This window comes from Strix uralensis, chromosome 9, assembly GCF_047716275.1.
Source record: "Strix uralensis isolate ZFMK-TIS-50842 chromosome 9, bStrUra1, whole genome shotgun sequence".
NCBI classification, from domain to species: domain Eukaryota; kingdom Metazoa; phylum Chordata; class Aves; order Strigiformes; family Strigidae; genus Strix; species Strix uralensis.
In genome coordinates this window covers 30,879,569-30,901,452 of record NC_133980.1, presented here as the reverse complement: position 1 = coordinate 30,901,452, position 21,884 = coordinate 30,879,569, and the positions used below count along the sequence as shown (strand labels likewise).

General features: G+C 48.2%; 1 protein-coding gene across 1 annotated transcript in view; it reads right to left on the bottom strand.

The window, feature by feature from the left end:
• The window catches only part of LOC141947313 (hydrocephalus-inducing protein homolog), a 51,727-nt gene that overhangs the window by 12,122 nt on the left and 17,721 nt on the right, over positions 1-21,884 (bottom strand). Inside the window, exons 6-12 of the mRNA XM_074878286.1 lie at positions 21,065-21,189; positions 11,196-11,397; positions 9,568-9,588; positions 8,356-8,518; positions 4,929-5,028; positions 3,651-3,769; positions 1,419-1,642 (exon numbers count right to left, since the gene is read on the bottom strand). Coding sequence (XP_074734387.1) covers positions 1,419-1,642; positions 3,651-3,769; positions 4,929-5,028; positions 8,356-8,518; positions 9,568-9,588; positions 11,196-11,397; positions 21,065-21,189 — 954 coding nt within the window. The remainder of the gene's footprint in view (positions 1-1,418; positions 1,643-3,650; positions 3,770-4,928; positions 5,029-8,355; positions 8,519-9,567; positions 9,589-11,195; positions 11,398-21,064; positions 21,190-21,884) is intronic.

The window sequence follows — 21,884 nt, the reverse complement described above, 5'->3', positions numbered from 1 at the left end:
GCACCTGCCGCAGAGCTCCCCGTCTCCCGCGTCAGCACTGCTCTGGCTGCAGAGAGGAGGTACCACAGCGCTGGCTGCACAAGAGGACAGCTTGTCCCAACCCATGAGCATGAGAGGTGATGCTGAGGCTGCTGCTACCCATTTGGGATGGATTATTAACAGAGGATTTTAAAAACACTGCCTCTGGCTGTAGTCACCCAGGCTGGCCCATCCCCAAAGCCCTGCTGGCCTTGCTGTGTGTTCAGGGGGGGTGGCCCAGACCATCTACCGCCCAAAGCTGATGCCATCCCGCTGTCTGCCGTGGCCCAAGGACAAATGAGCTACCTGTAGGAAGGAGTCACTCCAGTTCCTGGGTACCCGGACTGGGCAGCAGGCATCTCCACACCTTTCCTGTACCACCTCCAGTCAAACTGTTTTCCAGCATGGGTAGTCACTTAAAGCCCCGGGGCCCTCACACAGAGACGTGTGAGAACCTACTGCTTCCAAATTCTGTGCAAACAGCGTCCTGGAAAGTCACAGAGCCACCCACCTCAACCATGAAGGCAAAGCTGCTTCCCAGAGGAACCCAAGACTTTGAAAGTTAAACTGGGTATTGAGAGCACAGGAGTCATGGTCACAGGTGGCAGCAGGTCGAGGGAGCTGATCCTGCCCCTCTACTCCACTCTGGTGAGACCCCCCCTGCAGTGCTGTGTCCAGCTCTGGGGTCCTCAGCACACAGAAGACATGGACCTGTTGGAGCGGGTCCAGAGGAGGCCACAAGAATGATCAGAGGGATGGAACACCTTTCCTGTGAGGACAGGCCCAGAGAGTTGGGGTTGTTCATCCTGGGGAAGAGAAGGCTCCGGGGAGACCTTTCAATACTTCAGGGGGGCTTATAAGAAAGATTTGAACTGGATTTTTAGTAGGACCTGTCATAATAAGAGAAGGGGTAATGGTTTTAAACTTAAAGAGGGAAGATTCAGACTAGTTATAAAGGAAAAAATATTTTACAGTGAGGGTGGTAAGACACTGGCACAGGTTGCCCAGAGCAGTGGTAGATGCCCCATCCCTGGAAACATCCAAGGTCAGGTTGGACGGGGCTCTGAACAACCTGATCGAGTCGATGACGTCCCTGCGCATTGCAGAGGGTTGGACTAAATGACCTTTAAAGGTCCCTTCCAACACAAACTATTCTACAATTCTATGATTTCCTCTCACAGACAATTACACTTCATTTGCTGCTGCAACTGCAAGGTTCAAACTGAAGTCAAGATTAAAAAGCCCTGGCTCTTACTGTGGGGATGCTAGGATCCGAGCCAAGACTAAGACCTTAGACAACATCTTTTTTTCTCTGTTTCATCCTAAAATGAGGTAGGTGGGAGATGATTACCCAGAGACAGCTACAGACGTGCCCACCAAGCTCCTATAACCCTCCTCACCTGATAGTCAAGGTCACAGGCTCAGGGGATCCGTTCACACTGAACCTGAATTCTTCTGTGAACTCCCCCAGGATGGTGGAACTGAATGAGATCCGGATGACTTGCAGCCCGTCCGGCAAAATGATGCCCTCCTGGGGGAGGAAGGTGAAGCAGGAGCCCAGAGCTGTAGCTGGAGGGACCAAGTTGAAGACAGCGTCGATGGCTCCTTTGTTAAACAGCACCACCTGCAGCAGCAAGAAAGCAAAATGGAAATACATAAGGAATCTTCCTTTCTTACAGAAGGCTGATTTGTCTTCTGATTAAGCAATTAACGTCTGTAAAAAGCAGAAGATGCTGTGTGCTGCTGCTTGGCAGAAGCCAAAGAAAATGCAACAGGACAAGTTCTGCCTTTGGGTTTTTCATACAAAGCAGTGACAGCTTCATAGAAGCAGTCACTCGGGGTTTATTCCACTGACACAGAGCACCCCACTTCGACTTGCCGTGCAGAGGAGCTGCTCAGCATCACCAAGTCGATTCAGACCTGTCCCTAAGAGCAAGGAAGGGCAGTTGCAGCATTACTAGTGAATCATCACACAACTGATTCTGCTCCCGACGAGTCCGATCCTGCCGAGGGCAGAACACGTTGCAGCCAACAAGTTTACTGCATGTAGAAGACACCTCAGGGCAGCACTATAGCCAACTTCAGAAGCACTCCCCAACTCTGCTATGGTATGTAATTCAGTTTTCTCATTTTTTCTTTAATGGGATACTTTCTTAGTCTTTGCTCAAACAGACGTGTCAGGAAAGGATGAGCGTGTGGTGCACAGCAACTCCATCTATTCCAAAGAATTTCTCTTTCCTAAATATTCACAGCCACCATCTAAGACTTTACCGTTATCAGAATAAACTGCAAATTTAGAACTAAGCCGTATTTTGTTGAACACTTGAGAGATCTACTGCCTCGATCAAGTGACACAATCCCGCAGCACTTGTTGAGAGTCAGCTCTTCTCATGCTGGGCGAGAAATGCCCACAGCTGCTGCGAGTACCAGCACGCTGTCAGGCACCAACAAACCCACCCGAAGCAAAGCGGTAAAGGTTCTGATTGCTGCGGGGTGATATCCTGCCATTTCCATGGACTTAACTATCTGCTTTGGATTTCTTTTCCCTAACTTTTGTCCTTGTAAAACCTGGTAGAAAAATTGAGACAGAAGCAGAGACATGTCCCTTATTTTTTAATTTTGCAGCTGCTGTTAAAAATATTCACGTATTCAAGCTCTGCAAGGGTAACCTGAAAACTACTCTCTCCTCTCTTGTCTTTTACACCTCAGTTACAAATTGCACTTAGGGATCCAACGCTGAACTGAGGTTTACCTCCAGTCTAGCTGCTTAGTACAGCACTAACAGTATCATCTACTTAGTCACATTTTCTCAAGTCATGAAAATAATAAAATGGTAATCAATAAAGTATCACCATTACAAATGCATAGAGAGCACAATATTTTGGTAAGAAAACACCTTAATGTGTCCTTCCCTGCCACAGTCAAACTTTTGAAAGTATTGCCTCATTTTCTACCTCTTTCAGTTGCCCTATCTTATTTTTTTGCAGAAGACTTGACACCACTGGCAGGGGGAGGCAAATATGTAGAAAATTCCTTTGCTTCATTTCCAGAAATGCTTTGCTCTTCATAGAGATGCAGCAAATCTGAAGAGTGGCGAGAGACTGGTCAGCAAGGGAAAGCACTCCCAGTTCCATTGCAAGACACAGCTCTGAGCCAGAGGCTGGACAGCTTTCCTCCAACTCCCAGGAACCGGCAGCACGCACTTAACCGAAAACTGGCTGCAGTGGACTGGAGTTCAAACACAGTAAATTTGTTCCAGCTGCTTTTTAACAGCCCGGGTACAAAGGTGCATTGCATCCAGGGCTGGAACAAAAGCCTCTGAATATTTATCTTTTTGTCCCAGTGCTGCTTTCATGGGTCAAGGGGGTATTTTTTCACATGAAGCCTCCCAGCTGATCTCCAAGGAAGGTTGACAAAAAGCAGGGATTAAGACTTCACAAACAACATACACACCTTTCAGATCCCATCAGAAGTATCCAGATTCTGGGAAAGCCCCCGAATTTGACTAGTATGTCAAGTACTCCCTACTCACAATGACCCGAGTTGCCAGAATCCCACAGGTCCACGAGGTTCACTGCTGCCCTGGGAGCCATCAGGATCCCCCCCAGCCCCTCAGAATCCCGACTGCTCACCTCATAGCTGTGCTCTAATCCAACAAAAACCTTCCCGATGTCCAGCTGCTCAAAGCTGAAGCGGAGCCGAGGCCCTATGCCTTTCCCTTTGATGCGCAGGGGCAGCCTGGTCTCACGGCCTGGGGAGAGATTTCCACTTCAGTACAGTAATTCCCTCTGTTATCCTGGACTGTCCAGGCTGCCTCAGTGCTAGTCCCTGACTCGGGGCTGGATGGGACCAGCTCTAGGTGCTCCAGGAGGAGATACAGGACTCTTCCCTTCCCTCAAGAGATATGCCTTGGGGCTGGCTTCTAATTTCTAACCAACCCCTCAGGCTGGTTTCTCATTTAGCCATCAGTTTGCACCCTGAAAAAGCGATGCTGAGTTTAAAACACAATCTCTGAATTTCTTCCCATGTGCTTAGATGAGCTCTGAAATCCATTCAGTGAAGGCACAAAGCTCATGAAACAGAACTGAAGATAAAAATACGCCATCTATACTGATGCAATCGGAGACAAGAGCACAGGAGCCGAGAAGTACGAGCCCAGGCAAGGCGAAGCTCCCTGCTAACGGCGGTATGCACGTCTGAGAGCTGCCTCCAGCAGGCAGAGCAGCTCAGCCACTGCCCGTGCCTGATACACAGCTCCATGCCCGGGGCTCCAGGGCTCACCTGCTGCAGCGGCACCTAAATTAGACAGGGCTTTGTGATCTCCAGAGAGAAGCACTCACCTATGCCCACCATGATACCGAGAGCTCAGCTTTGTAAAGACACCTTACCTGAAGCACGCTGAACAGTTATGGAAAACCTCACTGCTGAGGTCAGAGAAGCCATAAACATACTGCTAATACACACACCCCTTGCTGCAAAGGAACTGAGACTGCAAGGCTTATAGCTAAACTCTAAGATGCTCATTTTCTTCCATAAGCCTGCTAAGATGACAGTGTGGGATCTTTGTCTGAAGGATGCTCTGACCCACTGGAGCAGCCTCAAGTGCCTGAATCCTGGCCACTGTAGCTCTTTGGCCTCTACAGGCACCTGGCAGCAGAGCAAATGCTGGCAAACCCACGGCATGAAAACTTATCCCTTCACTGCCTTAGTTGTTCTGGGATCGGTGATAGCCACACATCCTGAGGGCTGGCCTTGGATAGGAGACCACCTGGAAACCGCAGGGACAGTGGGCACGTGCCAGCACCCTGCTGACCACTGATCCTTTCTACCAACTACACGAGAACCGAGTGGGCTGCAAGACTACTTGCGCCTCCACTGTGGGCAACAGAAGCAGGAGAAAGGAGCCGTACCTGAGATGTCGCAGTAGACCGTTTGTTGATAGACTCTGGCTTCTCGGGGTCTAAAGATCACATTAATTTCAGCTGAGGAATTTGGCCAGATATCTCCCTCCTGAAACAGAAGGAGACAGCAAACCATTTATCTTCAAACGTCACATTTCTTGTTTTCAACCACAGCCCTGTAGCCTTTATTTAGAGCATCAATGAAGAGCAGGGAACAGGCAACACTTATCAACAAAATTTATGGGAGTTTGGAAGCAGCTGCAAAAAAACTTTCTAAGTCTCTTACCTTTACTGGCATCTGGTAGAGGTGTTTTGTTAAATTAGGGCTATAACGAAGCAACTAAACTGGCTCACACTCCAGTAGCACCTCAGGAGCCAGCGGTCTGCCTGGGCTACGTGTTCTCTATAGGATGGCAGTTGAGTCAGAGCATGGAGAACCACCATGGATGGTAACCAGGACAGATGTAAAACTATGCAGTGCTGTGAACATGGTATTGCAACACTTCTGACTGAAACACTTCTGGCCTCAGACAGGCTGCAACTGGCAGGTGGCATAAAATACAGATGGTGGATGTATGATGGTACAGCACAACCACTCCAGCTGTCGTACCCTGGCTTTGCTACAGCATAAAGCAAGGTGATACGGGAGGGGATGGCACACCGTGACTCACAGCTACACAAGTGGTCTCTCTGCAAGAGCCCAACCATAAATACATGCAGAGAATCTGCTACATCTCCACCAGTTTGAGTAAGAAAAAGCTGGTCTTGAAAAGCTGGGAACCACCAACTGCTGGCCAAATCACCTGCTTTGCTTTGCAGAGGGGGAAGTCAATGGAAAGAAATCACTGCTCAAAGCAGTCAAAGAAACAAAAGGCAGAGCTGGCAAAAGAAGTACTAAAATGACACTCAAAGTGCACCCTGTCAGCTCAGGGCACTTAGGAGAAAGGCAGTGCCAAAGCCAACATCTGCCTCTTTCCATAAATAACTGAACCCACAGGGAGCTGTGGGATGGACCACGGCTCCCACTGGAGATGGTGCCTTCCACCAAAAACCAAAGTGCTCTGCAGTAGCCTCTCATCTGGATGGGGAACAGCTTGGTTCCCCAGCTGAGGTGCAGATTTGCAGCAACAAACAACACTGTTACCTCCTGGCCCAACCTCTGGATCAACAACAGTAGCACCTTCGTAACCTGGACATTTTGAAGACCACCTCCATCAGCTCAGAGTTCACACGTGACACTGAGCAGTCACCACCAGGCAAGGACAGGACAGCGATGACTTGTCAAGGTCAGTGTAACAGTAACAAGTCCTCGTCCTCCCTCTCCTCTGGTTGCCATTTCCAAGGGGTCAGCTCTCACGGGTCTGCAATGTGACTTACAGCTGAGCTGTGGGGGGGAGGATGCAGCAAACAGCAAGGACTTTGTCCTTTGGCAGCCACCTGGGCCTCCATCACAGCTGCCTCTGCTGACATACCATGTGTAGATGCAAAAATAAACCAAATTTGAGATGTGCTCAGAAAGTCAGAGCTGCGTATCAGCTTGTTTCCCATAGGCTTGGACGACTGCTCAAGTTCTCGGTCACATGGTAATTCCAAAATCATGCCTCCTCTTTTTTGTTGTTATTTTCATCAGCAAGTTAGCCCTATACAGACTGAAGTGACCTGCTGCAGCTTCTACAGACTGCAGCACCTGAAAATACTGGCAGCTAATGGTCCACTGACACAGCAAAGCTTCTGTACAAACCCTGCAAAGCCATCCCACCCAGAAAGCGTTTCCAAGATTACTCTCCCTCCACCAGCTTCTTAACCTCTGGAAGCAATTATTTTCTCCAGTCACCTGTTACAAGGGTTTCATTATTTCTGTGGGGAGCTCCCACACATCACGGGTGAGAGGTGGGAAGAAGAGAGCAGCCACTTTTGGCCAGAAGGTCTGAGGCAGCAAGGTCCCATCTCTGGGGGGCCTCTCCAGCAGATTTACATGGCAGTGCAAGAAGGGTGTCTGCCCAAGCTAGAAGTTACAGGGCTGTCACTGGAGAGAAGGTTGTGGAAGTCAGCAGCAGTGGATTTTTAGATTCTACATTTGATAAAGAGGAGAAAATACTTACTACCATTTGATGTAAAGACACCCATATGCCAGGGGGAAAGACAGGCATGAGTAAAACTGAATGTGAACCTGGTTGTTCCATAAATAATGGAATTAATGGAAATCAAAAGGTTGATAATGCTGGACAATACAGAAGGGGAGAGACTCATGCAGTAGCCCACTTATATTCAGTCCTAGAGCAAACTGTGTAACATTAACACAGCCATTCAGGAAAGGTTTCCACTCGAGAGTTGAGGCCAGGCTACACTTTATGTCCGTATGTCACTACATGGAGCACCAGGACTCGGCGCTGTGGGCAGCCGGACTTCTGGACCTCACCTTAACGCACTTCAGGAGCTCAAGAGCAGGCTAAGCTAGTTGTGGAGACACAGTCCGACTGTAAAGCAGCAGGAGCCCTGGGACACACTCCAAAACCAGCTCTGACACACCGCAGGGTGCTCTTAATGCTCAGCTGATCGGCTCCCACTCTCTACAATATTCCCACCACTCTGACACAACCTCTTGGTCACATCATGCTGCTGTCAGCTACAGTGGTGTGAAACTGCAGCTGTGACAACACTGGTGGCTCTCAGCCTTATATGGGATATAGGAGTAACTGAGAAGATGATCCCCTTCCTTGAAAATAAAAAAAAAATAGTTTCACCTATTTTAAAAGGAAGAAGAGGTTGAGATTATCCTAGGATTTACTCCAAGATGAAAAGGGATTTTGCATTGCTCGGACAGTGGGCATTCTTCATCTCAGACCATGCAAATACTCAGAACCAGGGCTCTGGCTGATTGAAGGATATGGGGTTTTGCTTGCGTAAACAGAAAAAGCAAAAAAATTTATGTACCTATGTGCAATGAAACTCAAAAAGTCCGTTTAAACCTGCCAGCCTTGTGTCCAGGCTCACAGGTGACACTGGAAGGGAGATTCAGACGTGGTATCCATCCAGGTTATGTGAAGAGATTGGTATGTCTGTGATCAAACGGGTTGAATTTGGCTTCCTTTCCACAGAGGACCATTTCATTTCTCAGGTCAATATGTGAACTGAGAGTGCTCTGATATCCTTTGTTAACCCCCATACGCTACGTGTAAGCTGTGCCCTTACTCATAATTATCGATAGCTCTCAACAGTGTAAGGACACTTATGAAGTGCCCTTAATTTATAGCCCTTGCAGCAGAGCCCAGCTTTAGGCAGCCTCTCGCTCTGTCAGGAGCCCACAGAAATGCTTTTTGCAACAAACTCGCAGCCTCACTAGAAACCTGGTGTTTTCTCTCGGCACATCAAGCCAGCTGATGCAGGGACCTCAGCCAGGGAGGAGAAGGAAGGGAGGTTCTCAGCTATCGCTTACCAGCGGCTCAAGGGTGAACACATCGTCGGAGAAAAGCATGGAGTCTCCTTGCGCCTTTGCCCGCTGGTTCTGGGAGGGGCGGGAGAGAAGGGAACAGCGTTCTCGGAGAGTGGGCTCCACCTTGCACTCCCTCAGACAACGATCCATCTCGTCCTCTTTCTGCCTCTGCAGCCTGCAGCCACGGGGAGAGACAAACCAAGCAGATAATTTAATGAGCAACGTATTTGCAGAGACTCGTGTGAGCGCAGGGGCAGCAAAGCGCTCGGGGAGGAACAGCAGCAGCTCAGCAAGGGGCTGACCCCAAGCCACAGGGTCCAAACGGATCAGATTATCACTTGCTGTTCGCAGGCACAGCACGTAGTTTTACTCCATGCTTACAAGCTCAGAAGAGGTTTCTGAAAGCCAGCAGCCCTCGAGAGCCTCCCGGCTCAAAGTCTCTGCCACAACTGATGGAGAATCCACCAACAACCCCAACTGGCTTTTCCTACCACAGAGCTGCTTGGGGGAGGCAGATCAAGATGAAGGAGCACCCACTGCAGGGCTTCACTGGCAAGGGGAGACGCAGCTGGGTTTCAGCTGCAGGCTACTGGCATCACTCTTTTCTTCCCCTTTGGACCTGCAGGGATAAACAAGCTAAATGTGCTCTCTGTGCCCTGTCCCACCTTCCACCAGAGGATCCCAGAGCACTGTAAAAGCAAACCAATGAATTCAGGCATCGCATCCCTTTGGTGAAACCAATGGCTTTATATGCATGGAAACAGAGGCCCTGAGAGGGGAAGGGACTTTGCCTAGCATCACCCACTAAAGAAGTCTGGACCAGCATCTCTGAATCCAAACCCTTATGTCTAGCCTTGAACCACCTTATCTTTTTCCTCTTTTTGGCCACCTCTGTAGGGCTTTGAACGCAGTTAATCTCTCCCTTACTTGGTAGCTGTAGCAGAAATCATTCTAGTGTTTAAAGATCACAACCAAGAGATAAGGGAGCACGGCTACAGAGCAGTTGCTTCCTAGCTGGCATATCGCTGTCCCCTCTGCATGCTCCAGTCCCTGGCCATGAAGAACCAGCAGGTGACAACTCTGGGGGGATGAGTGGAAGGCTCCATGTGTAGCAGATGGAGGCAATGTAGTATAAACAGGATAGCAATCATCACCCAGCTAAATTCAAATACAGTTCAAAAGGAAATACGGTCATGGACGTTACTAGCTGTACACAGACAGAGCCTCGGGCCAAGGCTGGCACCAGCGCCAAAACCACTTGCTTTGGCTCCCTCCCCCTGCAGTGCAGTGGGAAATGTTTCTCCATGGCTGACCTACAGTGCTGCGCTGAGGAGGGCTTCCAGCCACCGATGAGCAACCCTCAACTCAACCTCCATCAACAGACAGTAATTCCACCATTACATCCCAGAAAGTCCTGCAGGAGGGAGACAGAGCAAACCCCTGGATAGACCTTCTAATGATCCAGGTCTTCTGGGGTCACAGCCCAGAGCAGGGTCCTGCACTGCCTCCTCTCATGGAAAAAGTCCTCTCTGCTCTGAGATCTCAAAAGCTTCTCTGACAGCAGGACAGTGGCCTTGGAGCTACGGCCATCCCTGAGATTGCAAGTAGGAGGAAAAAAACATCCTGATCAGACTCTAGGACATAATCTGGCATGAGATCAGATGTAATTGGAAAAGAATCAGGTTGAAGTGAACTGTGGGGAAACCTGGTTGCCTCTGAGGGGAAAGAGGATCACTCAGGGTCCAATCTGAGACAGGCAGGCGAGAGGAGAGCAGTAAAGGAATGGTCCAGGCAAGTGCCCAGAGAAGGTAATGAGATTTTCTTTTAACGCACTGAGCTTGCATGGAAGTCACACATTGTGTAATTAAAAATAGCGAACAGTGGAAAACTAGTTTTGGCCTTCAAGGCATTTTTGACCTAATTATGTTGATCTTTTAAGGGCTCAGAAGCCCTTAAAAAGTGTTCCAGTTTAAGGCAGTTTCCTGATCAGCTATGAGCTAACTCCTATACACCTACACCCATGCAAGTCTGAAAAGTCCCACAAGGGTTCCCTTAATCACTCAAACTTCTAAGTGTCATTTCCAGTTCATCTCCCCGGGCTATAAGTGTTTCTCTGCTGCCTGAAACGGGAATTTCAAAGCTTCACCACAGACACCCTTTGAAGAACCTGCCCCATCTCTCAGCACCATGAAGACACAGGCTGCTGCAGCCCAAATGCGCTCTGTCCTGTGCTGCCCTACCTTCCCTGCAGAACCCTTCACCTCCGAATTCTCCCCAGTCTCTGAGGAAGGGTAGAAATACCTTGTTGTGCTGGAAACCGGGACAGTGCAAGGCAATTCAACATCCTACAGAAGGATGGCCTCAACTTGCTGGGCCAACGAAGCACTTCACCTGCACATTACTGGAGAAGGAGCCTGACACCTTATCAAAGCTGGAGTGGAAGAAGCTGCAGTGAATATCGTAACAGTTATGCTCCCTGCAGCTATGTTAAGTGCTGCTACTCAGTGCAGTCCCAGGTAACGAGTGCTGACACTCTCCTCAGCCTCATGGACCCTCCATAGCCAGGGGTCTCTGGACCTCAGTGGTTTGGTGCTCCCACAAAGCAAATTTGCTCTCTGAGGAAATCCAGTCATTGCAATCAGTCTTTCCTCCCCAAAACACCATCCTCAGCTGGAGTATGGATGGAGCTGGAATGGGAGGCACTGAGCTCCAGGGACACGTAACCTGATGCCCTAGATGGTTTACTTGTCCTAAACCATTCAATGCACCAACACCCCTTGAGGCCATACGTTAGTTTTACCCTTGGGCAGTGTATCTTACTGAAATGAATCTTTGGAACAAACCTCAGCTTCTGATAATCTTCCTCTTCCTGAGTAACAAAAGCCTTCCACTGGAAATGGACTATGATTTCACTCCGATTGTGGATGACCACAGATCTGTGGTTTGACAGCGTGAGGTAAGTCTTCTCAACTGTCAGGGAGCTCCTGGCCAGCCTGATGTTGACATCTACAGCTGCTCCATAAAGGCTTGTGTGAATATCTTCACCTGGAAAAAAGCAAAGGGGAGTCTTTGCTCATCTCACTTGCTGATGGAAGTACGAGGAACAAAGCAAGCCACCAGTAACAGAAGAAATTGTTACAGCTTTTACCTGTATTAGCAGTTCCACAGATCAGCACATTTATCACATCCTGACAGCTGCCCGTGTACAGAATGAGGATGTCCTGGGCACCACCGTCAGCACCTTATTTCTGGGTGTGTTTGTAGAGATTTATCCCCAAGGTCACAGTATTTACAGTGAGATTTTTCAGATGTGCTCAGGTGGCCTTTGGGTTGCCATCCCAATCAAGTCACAGGGAATTCTGCATCCAAGTCATTCGGGTGACTCTGAGGAGTCCCACCTCAGTCAGGGCTTGCCCAATGTTGTGTCTCTCCTGACCCCTTGTTGCTGACAAGCAAAGATGTCTGGGGGCACGTGGGCAGGAAATGGAGGTTCAGAGGAACAAGTGACAGCCCAGGGCAGGATGGGACACAGAAGAGAGCTTCACTGTGTTGCAGAAGCAGCGCCCTCACTTGCTGTGGGTTTGTGAAGACATGTCAAAATGAGACTGGTGGGGCATGGCCCACCCCAACCTGCCCATTACAGTCCTGCAAGCCCATTTCCTCAGCCGGGACCCTGTTGCTTATGCCTGAGTCTGCAAGTCTACGCTGCGTCTTCCCAAGCCATTGAACGACCAGAGCGAGGGCATCTTTGCTTTCCACCTCAGACCCAGCTGAAGAGGAGAGTGTCCTGGGCTGTGCACATCAACTGACTAACGACTGGAGCCTTGCTGGAGTACCTGCCAGCACATCACCCTCCCGAACAGACTCCCACCACAGGCTCCCTCATTTCCAGAGCTTTCAAACCTTCCTTCTTCCCAGCCAAGTAACTCCTGGGAGTCAAATGAGCTCAAACTTCAGTACCAAGCCCACTCTTCCTCTTGCAGGCAAGTGTTTCCCAGGTGAGATGCAAACAGCAAACATCAGACATGCTCTCTAGAAATGGCATTTCTGTGCGGTGGTGCTTAAAGCCTCAGAGCCAGCCCCCACGGACAAGTGCAGCAACCCGGCCATAGCCTGGAGAGCATCCCTCTGCAAAGGCAGAGCCTCCTCCTCACTGCACAGGTCACAGCAAGGCAGCCAGAGAACGGACCTGCCTTTAAACGGCTACCGTGCAACAACACAGGGAGAGAGCTGGATGTGCGCTGGGTGGACTCCTGAAATCCTAAGCCAGACACAACACAGCAGAATCACATACATTCCAGGGAAAAAAAAAAAAAAAGGAGTCCCCTCTTTTGGGGGGACACTGGGGAATGAAGCAAGACTCACCCTTAAAACAGTAGATCTCTAGAGTCATTCACTCATCTCCACACAACGAGAATTCAGCCTTCATGCCTGTATAGCCTCAATTTCTCTGCTCTTAAGGGAGTCTGGAGTGGTAGGGATTTGTGGCCAGAGATGAGTTACGTTGCGAGGACAGCAGCAATGTTTACAATGACTGGGCAATCTGCTTTCTATAATGGACAACTTGGCATACAGAAATAACTGATGTTCAGGAGGGTTACAGAGGCGGGTACGCTTTATAAGCATTGCCTCTCCCTCCACTGAGTCCTTGGCATATATTGGCAAGCAAAGGAGCCAGGAGCCAAGAAATGGGAGACATGCACAGTGCTTCGAGCTCGGGTTTATGGAAACACAAGCCAGTGCTCTACAACAATCAAGATGACAAACTACTGCAAAATAAACACCACGAAAACTATCATCGTCTCACTGTCTAAACCCATGGCCACATGCGTCTTGAAATACTGGGTATAGTTCTGATCTCAAAAAACAAGCTGAAGCATTTGAAGCTAAATAGAGAAGGGCAGAAGGAACAATTAAAAGTATGAAGCAGCTTTTATAAGAAGATTGAATAGGACTCCTCATCCTAGAAATCATATGGGAGATAGATGGGAGAGGTTTGTAAAAGCATGAATGGCCTGGGAAACGTGAATAAGGAAAAATTGGTCACTATTTGTCATAAAACAGGAACCTGAGGGCCTGAAATAATGTTATTAGTCAGAAATTACACAAAAGTGGTAGTACTTTTGCAGGGAGTATTCCTTCCTTTGGAACACACTGCCACAGGAGGCTGTAGAGGCTAACAGCTGTAAATCCAGAGAGCAACTGGACAAATTCTTTGAAGATAAAGCCATCAGAAGCTATTAAGCAGCGATGAGAATAAAGCCTCCAGCACAGAAAAATGCTAACTCCAGAGCCCACGAGGGAGAAAGCATATGCACTGCCTGTTTCTACACAATTTGCTAAACATCCCCTATTGCTGCTCTCCCGGGGAGGAGCTGGGGACGCAGCCACCCCTGCGCTCCTGGCTGCAGGCACCCAGGACTCTTCTGAAGGCTGGAGGGTTTGCCAGAGCACCTTCTACCACAGAGAGCGTTCGGCATCATTCTGAATACATAAACCCACAAATCTCTGGGTCCAGGAGAGCGTGCACAGCTGCCAGCGAGTCAGGAGGAAGCCATGGATCCGTCTGCCAGGCCGATGAGCTGACACAGAGAGCGGACCTGCCAGGGTCGGCCACGGGCGGCTGCAGGCTTCATGTCTTGGTGTCAAATTAGATGTGACATTTCATTTAAGACTCTTGGCTGTTTAATATATAAGTTTTTTAAAAAAACCCTCTGTACTGTAACAGTGACGTAGCACTAGGTATTTCGCTTGACAGGGTAATGTCCATGGTTGTGGTTTGGGATGCCTGGCTGCCATGAAAGCACATTTACTGAATCTAGATGTGTCTGCCCTATCGTTATTTACACAACATGAGCTTATTACAGGTTGTCAATTCTCTCATTCTTACATGTTTTTGATACATTTCCTACAGGTGGCAGGACACAGCTTTCTCTCTCCAACCTGAACAAAGCAATGCCTGAACTTGAAATTAAAAGCTAGACTTTTTATAGAGCAGTAGAGCAGACGCTTTGGGTTGTGCACTCCTGAGCGATGCTCTTTGACACAGCAGAAACACCCCTGTGTTTTATCCCAGCATCCATCTGCGTGACTACGGACACAGGTATCTGAGCACACCACGATAACTTTTCACTATCTTGAAGTAAGAAATCTAGCATTGGGTCATCCTCTGTGGGGCTCCTGTTGTGCAGGGAAACAGAGAAAGAGAGAATTTACAGAACAGCTAAAACATCTTTCTGAATTCTTCTAATACTACATGATCATCCTGGTGCAAGGGGGAATAATTTTCAGAGCAGTACAAACTGTTCTTAAACAAAGACAGATTTTGTTTAGCCTGAAAGTATAGCTCAATGAATGGATGAGCAAACCCTTGCACAAGATTTCAAAACAAATTTCAGGTTTTATGAAGAACGCTTTCCTAGTATTCACAGCTGGTACTTTCCTTCATTGATTACTGCTCTAAACATTAGGAAGCTGGTAGCCAGATTGATTGGACTGAACAGAAACAAAACAGAAGCCTGATGCATTTTGTCTTCACCAAGACATATTCTTCCTCTATCCCTGTATCTCCCTCTCTGCTGAATTTGGATTTTAAATCTTTTTAGGAGTGAATGACAGTCAAATTTGGAATATTTAGGTAGCATGGAAAGCAAGTGTAATTTCATTTGCCCAGTTTGTCGGAAGACAGTGCCTTGCTCTCATCTCTTCTATGAACGCAGCTGGAGAGAGACAGGTCCTGCTGCTTTTTCACTGAAAATACGAGCAAGCAATGAAAGCAGAGCTCTTCACTCAAAAGGATGTTACTGTACCCCCATATCGACCTATGATAAGTAATTCTTTTGCTCCTGCTACTATCATACCCAGCTGCCTCCACTGCCAGCATATCCTTGTTTTTCAAACAGCGTGCAGAGGTCTCTGTTACCACTTCACCGCCGGAGAAGCGAGTCACTTCACCAGGCTAAGCGATCTCTGGAAAGCTGGAGAAGTCACCTACAGCCTGATCCAGCCCCCCCCCCCCTGCCCCCCCATGTGTTTTTTTGCTGCATCTCCCACAGAGCTACCACTAGATCAGAGTCAGGAGCACTGCTCTGAGCTGTTTCGCTGTTGGGAAGCTAATGGCTTCACCTACAAGATGCACCGAGTCTCCGCCTGCCTGAGAAGGGCCGTCTGTCCGTCCCCACGCTTGTATTTCCAGCCCTAGAGCAAAACGCAGAGCAGCGACAGTCATTTGTAAGTGCTTCTCCGAGGTGGTGTTCAGGAGCTGCCTTCAGACATCATTAAACCATCACGTTATTTACTCCAGACCTCGTTTATAAACCTCACCACTAAATAACTGCTGCTGCTAACACAGGTGTTTCCAAAGAACCATTCCCAGGCTACAACAAAGCTCAGAGCATCCTCGTCATTACTGTGGCCACAGGTATTGCTGTAACGGTCAGAGTCCCCAGCACGGCCCCGGCCTCGGCAAAGCACCACTGAGCCCACGCAGCACAGTGCAAGAAGAGGGTCTCTACCCCAGAGGCCCTGCAAGGAGCCGTAAGACAACAGATGGGGATGAAAAGGGAGGTGGAAAGCAGTGACCAGCCAGCAGTGCTCCACAGGACAGGCTGCAGGCTCTCCAGACAGCTCTCCTGCACGTTAAGTCATCTCCTCTGCAGTCAGGCTCTCGCTGTGCATCCTTCTGTGACCGAGCACCCACAGCATTCCCCATCACCCCTCTGCACTGTGCTTAGGAAGAACTGTTTGCCTCCTTCCAGGATGAAATACTCCAGCACAGGAATATCTGGGAGCCAGCACGGAGGCTTTGTCCTGCCCAGCATGAAGGAGCTTCGCAGAATGTATTGAAAACGACGATGAAACCGTCGGATGATGAAAGACCACTGCCGCATACCCAGGATGCCACGGGCTATTTTTAACCATTATTGCTACTACAGTAACGATACGCTGGGGTACCTGACTGGCTGAAACATTGCTTTTGGCCATGGGGAAAATGGTGCAGGAACTTTCATTCCGATTGCCTGGCAAAGACATGCCCAATAGACCACTTAATAAATCAGTGACCCTTCAAGCTGCTCTTCTGCTTCTCAGCAGATGCTGATCGATCCACAAGGAAAGGAGGCTAATGAATGGTCAGTTCTGCCCTGAAACACATCCCCCGGTAATGACACTTCAGAACATGTCAGTGATTTCCACTGATGATAGCGTAGACAAGCTGCGGTCAAGGGTGTCCTGCAAAGAGATGAAAACCACATTCTTCCAGAAATCTTTCATGTGCTAAAAATGGGGTATGCAGCGTCACGCAGAAGTCTGTTTCTGTGCATGCCTGAGGATGAACAAAACAGCCAGAAGGAGATTTTTAACTTCCAAGTGACCCTCCTAGTACATACATCCCAGTCTGTGCTCAAGCAGCCAACTCCATGGATTGCTGGAGCAGGGTTTTTGTTCGGAGGGGTGTTACGGAGTTGTGGAGCTACAAAGCTGTGCAAAGAAACCTCAAGCAAATGAAGCACAAACTTAATTCCCCTTCATCTACCCTCAAAGTGACAGATCATCTCTCTTGAAACACAAGGCCCTGGAGAGGGGCCATACTCTGCAAGGAGCAGAACGGCCTTATCTAAAACAGTATAAGAAAAATTCATTATTACAAGCAGTTCTAGAAGAGGGGAACAAAGACAGGAAACAGTTGTTACCTATTAGCTGTTTTGACAGAAACGAACACTTTGGAGACCAACTAGACTCACCCATCAATCTAAGTGATTTGAACTATAAAAGCATATAACCAATCAGTTGTATAAAGTATTAGTTACCAATCCTCGCTCTGTTGCAGTGCTGCTACTATTAAGATGCAAAGACAACACAGAATTGCACAAACTCCTATTTACACCTCTTTTGCCTACAATATATGACTCCCTCCACTCACTTTGAAGCAGATGTACAAGAACATAAACGTCTGACAGAAACCAGCCACACTGCCGGGAATTCTCACAAGCGAAGGGAAGAAAGCACAACGTGCACTCACCACCTACGACAGGCAGAAAGAAAAATCCCTTTGCAAAGTTTTTAAATGCCTGATAGCCCAAGGCAAATCTAGAGAAGCCTCTTGTACAGCATCAGTCTGGCTTACACCTTGGGATAACACGGGAAACAAGATCTTCTTTAAAAACTCACAGAACAATGTAAGTTTCTAACCATCTGCCAGCACTAAACACAAATAAAAAAGAATTACATCGGTTAGTGCACTACAGGGAAGCTTTGGATTCAAAAGGGGCTGCTGCTTAGGAAGTGGAAGATTTCCCCACCTCTTAGCACTTGTGAGCAGCTACTATAAATCTGCCTGGTGTGGAAGGAATGGAGAAGTGCATGAAGAGGAACAACTGCAGACTGGAGTGGCAGTGGCACACAGCGGTGGCCGTCAGAAGCTCACGGTCTGTTGCCATGAATTTAGCTCAACAGTAACTTAACGCTGCTCACGGCAACGTCAGAGCCCCTGTAAACACTGGCACAAGACTAAGATTAAAACCAGAAAATGTTTTCGGTATTCCCACCCTGGTATCCTGCACAATACAGGGACGACCCAAGTATGTAACGAGGTAGGGAGTTTGCTCAGACAAGTACTGAGCCTCCTCCATTCTGGCTGAAGTCAGTGCAAACTGAGAACACTCAGCAACTTGTCTGAGTGATCTCAGGAATGGAAAATGCAGCACAACAAGGGCTAAACCTCAGTTAAACCCTGCTGCCTGTCCACATGCCTCAGTGGATTTACAAAGGAGAAAAAAGAGAAAGGAAAAGGCTTGATCCAGAGACTACATCAAGAGGATTTTCATTTCATTTTCAAACAAGTTCCTGGAAGCCACTGATTGCAATGCCAGCCTTGCAAGACAGATGACAAGATCCTTGGTCGAAAGGGGGTTCTTAAAGGAAAGAGAGCAGAGCTCTGCAAAGGTGGTTGTTTTCTCCAAAGCCTACACAAAACCACAGATGACTATCACAGCAAGGCAGTGCTTTTCTCGGATGCTTTATCCTTGTGGGTAGCTGAGATGTTCAGAGGTGCTGACACATCCATGCTACAGTTACTTATTCAACCTCAAACAGCAGTAAACAACCAGGGCTGGGATTTCATGAGTTTCCTGCATGTGTACAGTGACCACTAATACACCACCAAGCCCTTGCATGGGTGGCCTCATTTACCAAAGTAAGCTGGTTCAGCCAAACCCAGCACCAATTTTACCCGAAGACAGGGATTCAGCATCCCGACATGTTTACATTCCCAGCTGGAGTATGAGCTGGGATTTTTCACACCCAGACCCATGTACATGGGGGAAATGGAGGAGTTTGGACATGTAAAGCAGTGAAGGTCAAATTTTCATTGTAAATCATTATGCTCTTAGCAGCAAAGACATTTTCTTCACACTCACCTGTAAAGTTTGTAGCAACACGACTACCACCACATAGACAGTCTATCCAGGGGACAACACCTGTGCTCCTAACCAGGACAGTCTAAAGGACACACAATTCTAATCAACCAAATAGCAGGCAAAGGGAAGAGCTCCATGTCTGCTTAAGCAATGCTAGGGACAGATTTGACTCAAGTTCAGCAAAAACTAAACCCACGCAACATGCACCTGATCCTGCGTCAGTCACACTAACAACAGTGTGATTCACTGAGAACTGCTGCCACTTGTGAGCAAGTCAATACAGACACACAGTAAAGCAAGGAAAACGCCTCCCAACACCCTACACTGATATTTTGCTCTTAGTGCCTCTGTTTCATAAGAAACAGTCTGTTGGTGGCTCTGAAAGAGCAACCCAGCTGCTTTTTGTATGCGAGTCACAGGGAGTCTGACTTAGCGCAGGACAAATCAGCCAGGGCTCGCCCCGCCGGGTTGGGCAACATTGTCTGCTGCTCTGCACTACACCTGCAACAAGCAGCTTTTAAGACTGATTAAATGTTTCAGTTTCACTTCAGCAATTAATCTCAGCAGCCTTTTACTTAATTGTATGCTTCAAAGTTTGAGAGACAATCCCTTAATCATTCCTTGCTCTCCTTCTCAGTCTGTGGTTTATTGAAAAATAACTGCAGCGCTGCACTGACAGGCAGGAACGAATCCTGCCTTCATCTCCCAGGTGGCTGCACCATGTTCCGGGAGGTGGCCCATCCCAGAGCCAGCAGATAGTTTGGTCCCTGTGGCCTATCCATGAAAATCACTTTTGCAAAGATTAACCTTGGAGGAATCAGGTGTTTCAGTAAGAACAAGACTCAGGTTTTCAAAGCAAGCTGTGAAGATCCTGGCCCTGGATTCTTCACTTGGACTGTTCATTTCACATGGTATAAACCCCACAGCCCTAACCTCTAGGGTAGTTAGCCCTGATCTAACCCAGAAAAAGATCTGTCCCTCTGAAGTTTATCCTATAGGTTCCCTATATGCATACAAATGAGGCACCTTTTGTCGTTCTCTGAAATTTCAGTAGTTCTGTCAAGACAGTGCTACCCAAACCAATGAGCTTCTCTGAGTGAGCACAAACCATTCTCTGTGAATGTGTCATTGACTGAAAAACATTAAACAAAGCTGTGATAACTCAGAAGCCTACAAAGAGCATTTGGAAGATATAGGAGCATTTCTAGAACTTCTACAAACTCAAGACAATAAAATGCTCGTTGCTGGGCTAAAGCATCACAGCAGCACCCAGGTGAGGACATCACACTTCCCAGGACCGAAGTTCAGGAACAGGGACAAAACAAACCTCTCTTTCAGGCAAGAGAAAATGCACACCAAATGCATTCAGGCAACTGAGGAAGTGTCTCGACCAGCATCACAAGATACCTCTGCTGAACCAAGGCAGACAGAAGCATTTTAACATCACACCTTTTTCTTGAGTTTTTCCCACTTACTCTTAAGTGACTTATAAAGCTGACAGCATTTCTGTGGCCTGAGCTTGGCTTCTCGTACCCTAGTATAAATTTTATACCTATCTCGGGAGGCAGCGAGCGCTCCCTGCCAAACCCCAAGAGCCCTCAAGTCCTGGCTGCTTCAGTCCTGATGCTGTGAAGTGTGGGATGTAGGTGGGTAGAGGGCAACATAAAAAAAGGGTCTGTGGCAAAACAACGGAGAAGCAGTACAGGGGACAGAGGTGTGTAAGAGACAGGGGGCATTTAGAGAGAGTCCGACAGAGACACGCATTCCCCACGTTACACTTCAAACAGAGCATTGTCTAGGAATAAAACTTCACACCTGCATGTGCACACTGCAATGGAGAATCAAGGTTCCTCCTTCCTCCACTCAGCAACTCCCAGCAAAACAGCCTGCCAAAAATCTCATTCCTGCTTGAGGGGATCCACTTTAACAACCCCCTAAACACCAACTATTTGTCACTTTTTCCCTGAGGTAAAGGACAGGGGAGGCACACCTGGAGAGGGAATTAAGGTGGCTGCGACAACGGGAAATGATGGTAGATGACTGTCACGGGGGGCGTGCTGGGTGGAGAACACCGTGCTGACACCAGGGATGGACCAGCACACAGCCACACAGGACACACAGAACAGACTCAGCCTTTGCCCCTTATCTGCTCCCTTCTAAGCACTGAAACGTGCAGAGGTTTTGAAAGAAAAGCTTTTAGAAGTAGTTTGCAAAGCAAGTTTAACATTATTCTGCTTAGAAAGGGCTCTGCTCTGAAGGATGCAGAGAGCGTGCACCACGCAGTGCCCAGCACTTACCTGTGTCATAGTGAACTACCAGGGAACTGGAATGATCCCCGGTCTTCAGCGGGTGAAACTCCACTGTTACTTGCATGGCATCACCAATCCCAAGAGTCCCGATGGAGGGATCCACAGAGAAGGGGCTGCAACGCAGAGACAGAGACACATCAGGGCTACTGTGGGTGATTCGGGGACTATACTCCTTTTGCAGTCTGCTCCACTTCAGCTCACTTGTGCAAGCAAGAAGCAAACAAGCCACAGTCAGTAGAAAAAAACAGAACACAGAGGATCAGAAATGGCTCTACTGACTCTCACTTCTGAAGAGATCCAGCTCTCCGAACATCCTGTGGTGTCAAACGACCTCATCTCCCCCATACTCTGCATCCCCTTCTCTGCAGGGAGGCTCAGGAGTCCGACCGCTAGCTATACAGCCAGAGGATGGGTTTTGAGGAGTACAGAGAGGGTGAGAGCTATCTGCCTGCACAACTTGACACTGACTTCCTCAGGAATCTGTCTTTCCCTGCCACCTATAAACTCCACCTCAAGAGATGCAAATGTCAGGGCATTACCTGTCCCAGTGAGACTGCAGCCTAGGAATCAGACAGGGAGGATAAGTGTCTTTCTGGAAGACCAGAGAATAATTATGGTTTAATTTGCAGAATTCATTTTTTTACCTTGAAAACATCCTAGTTTAGCCTAAGAAAGGGCACGTTTCATTGGCATTACAATGAAAGCTGCTCTAAGAAAAGGAACAATCAGGAAAAGATTAATAAGTGCAAACGCAGATTAGAGCGATACAACGACATGGAAACAAGACACGGAAGGAGGATCCCATGCA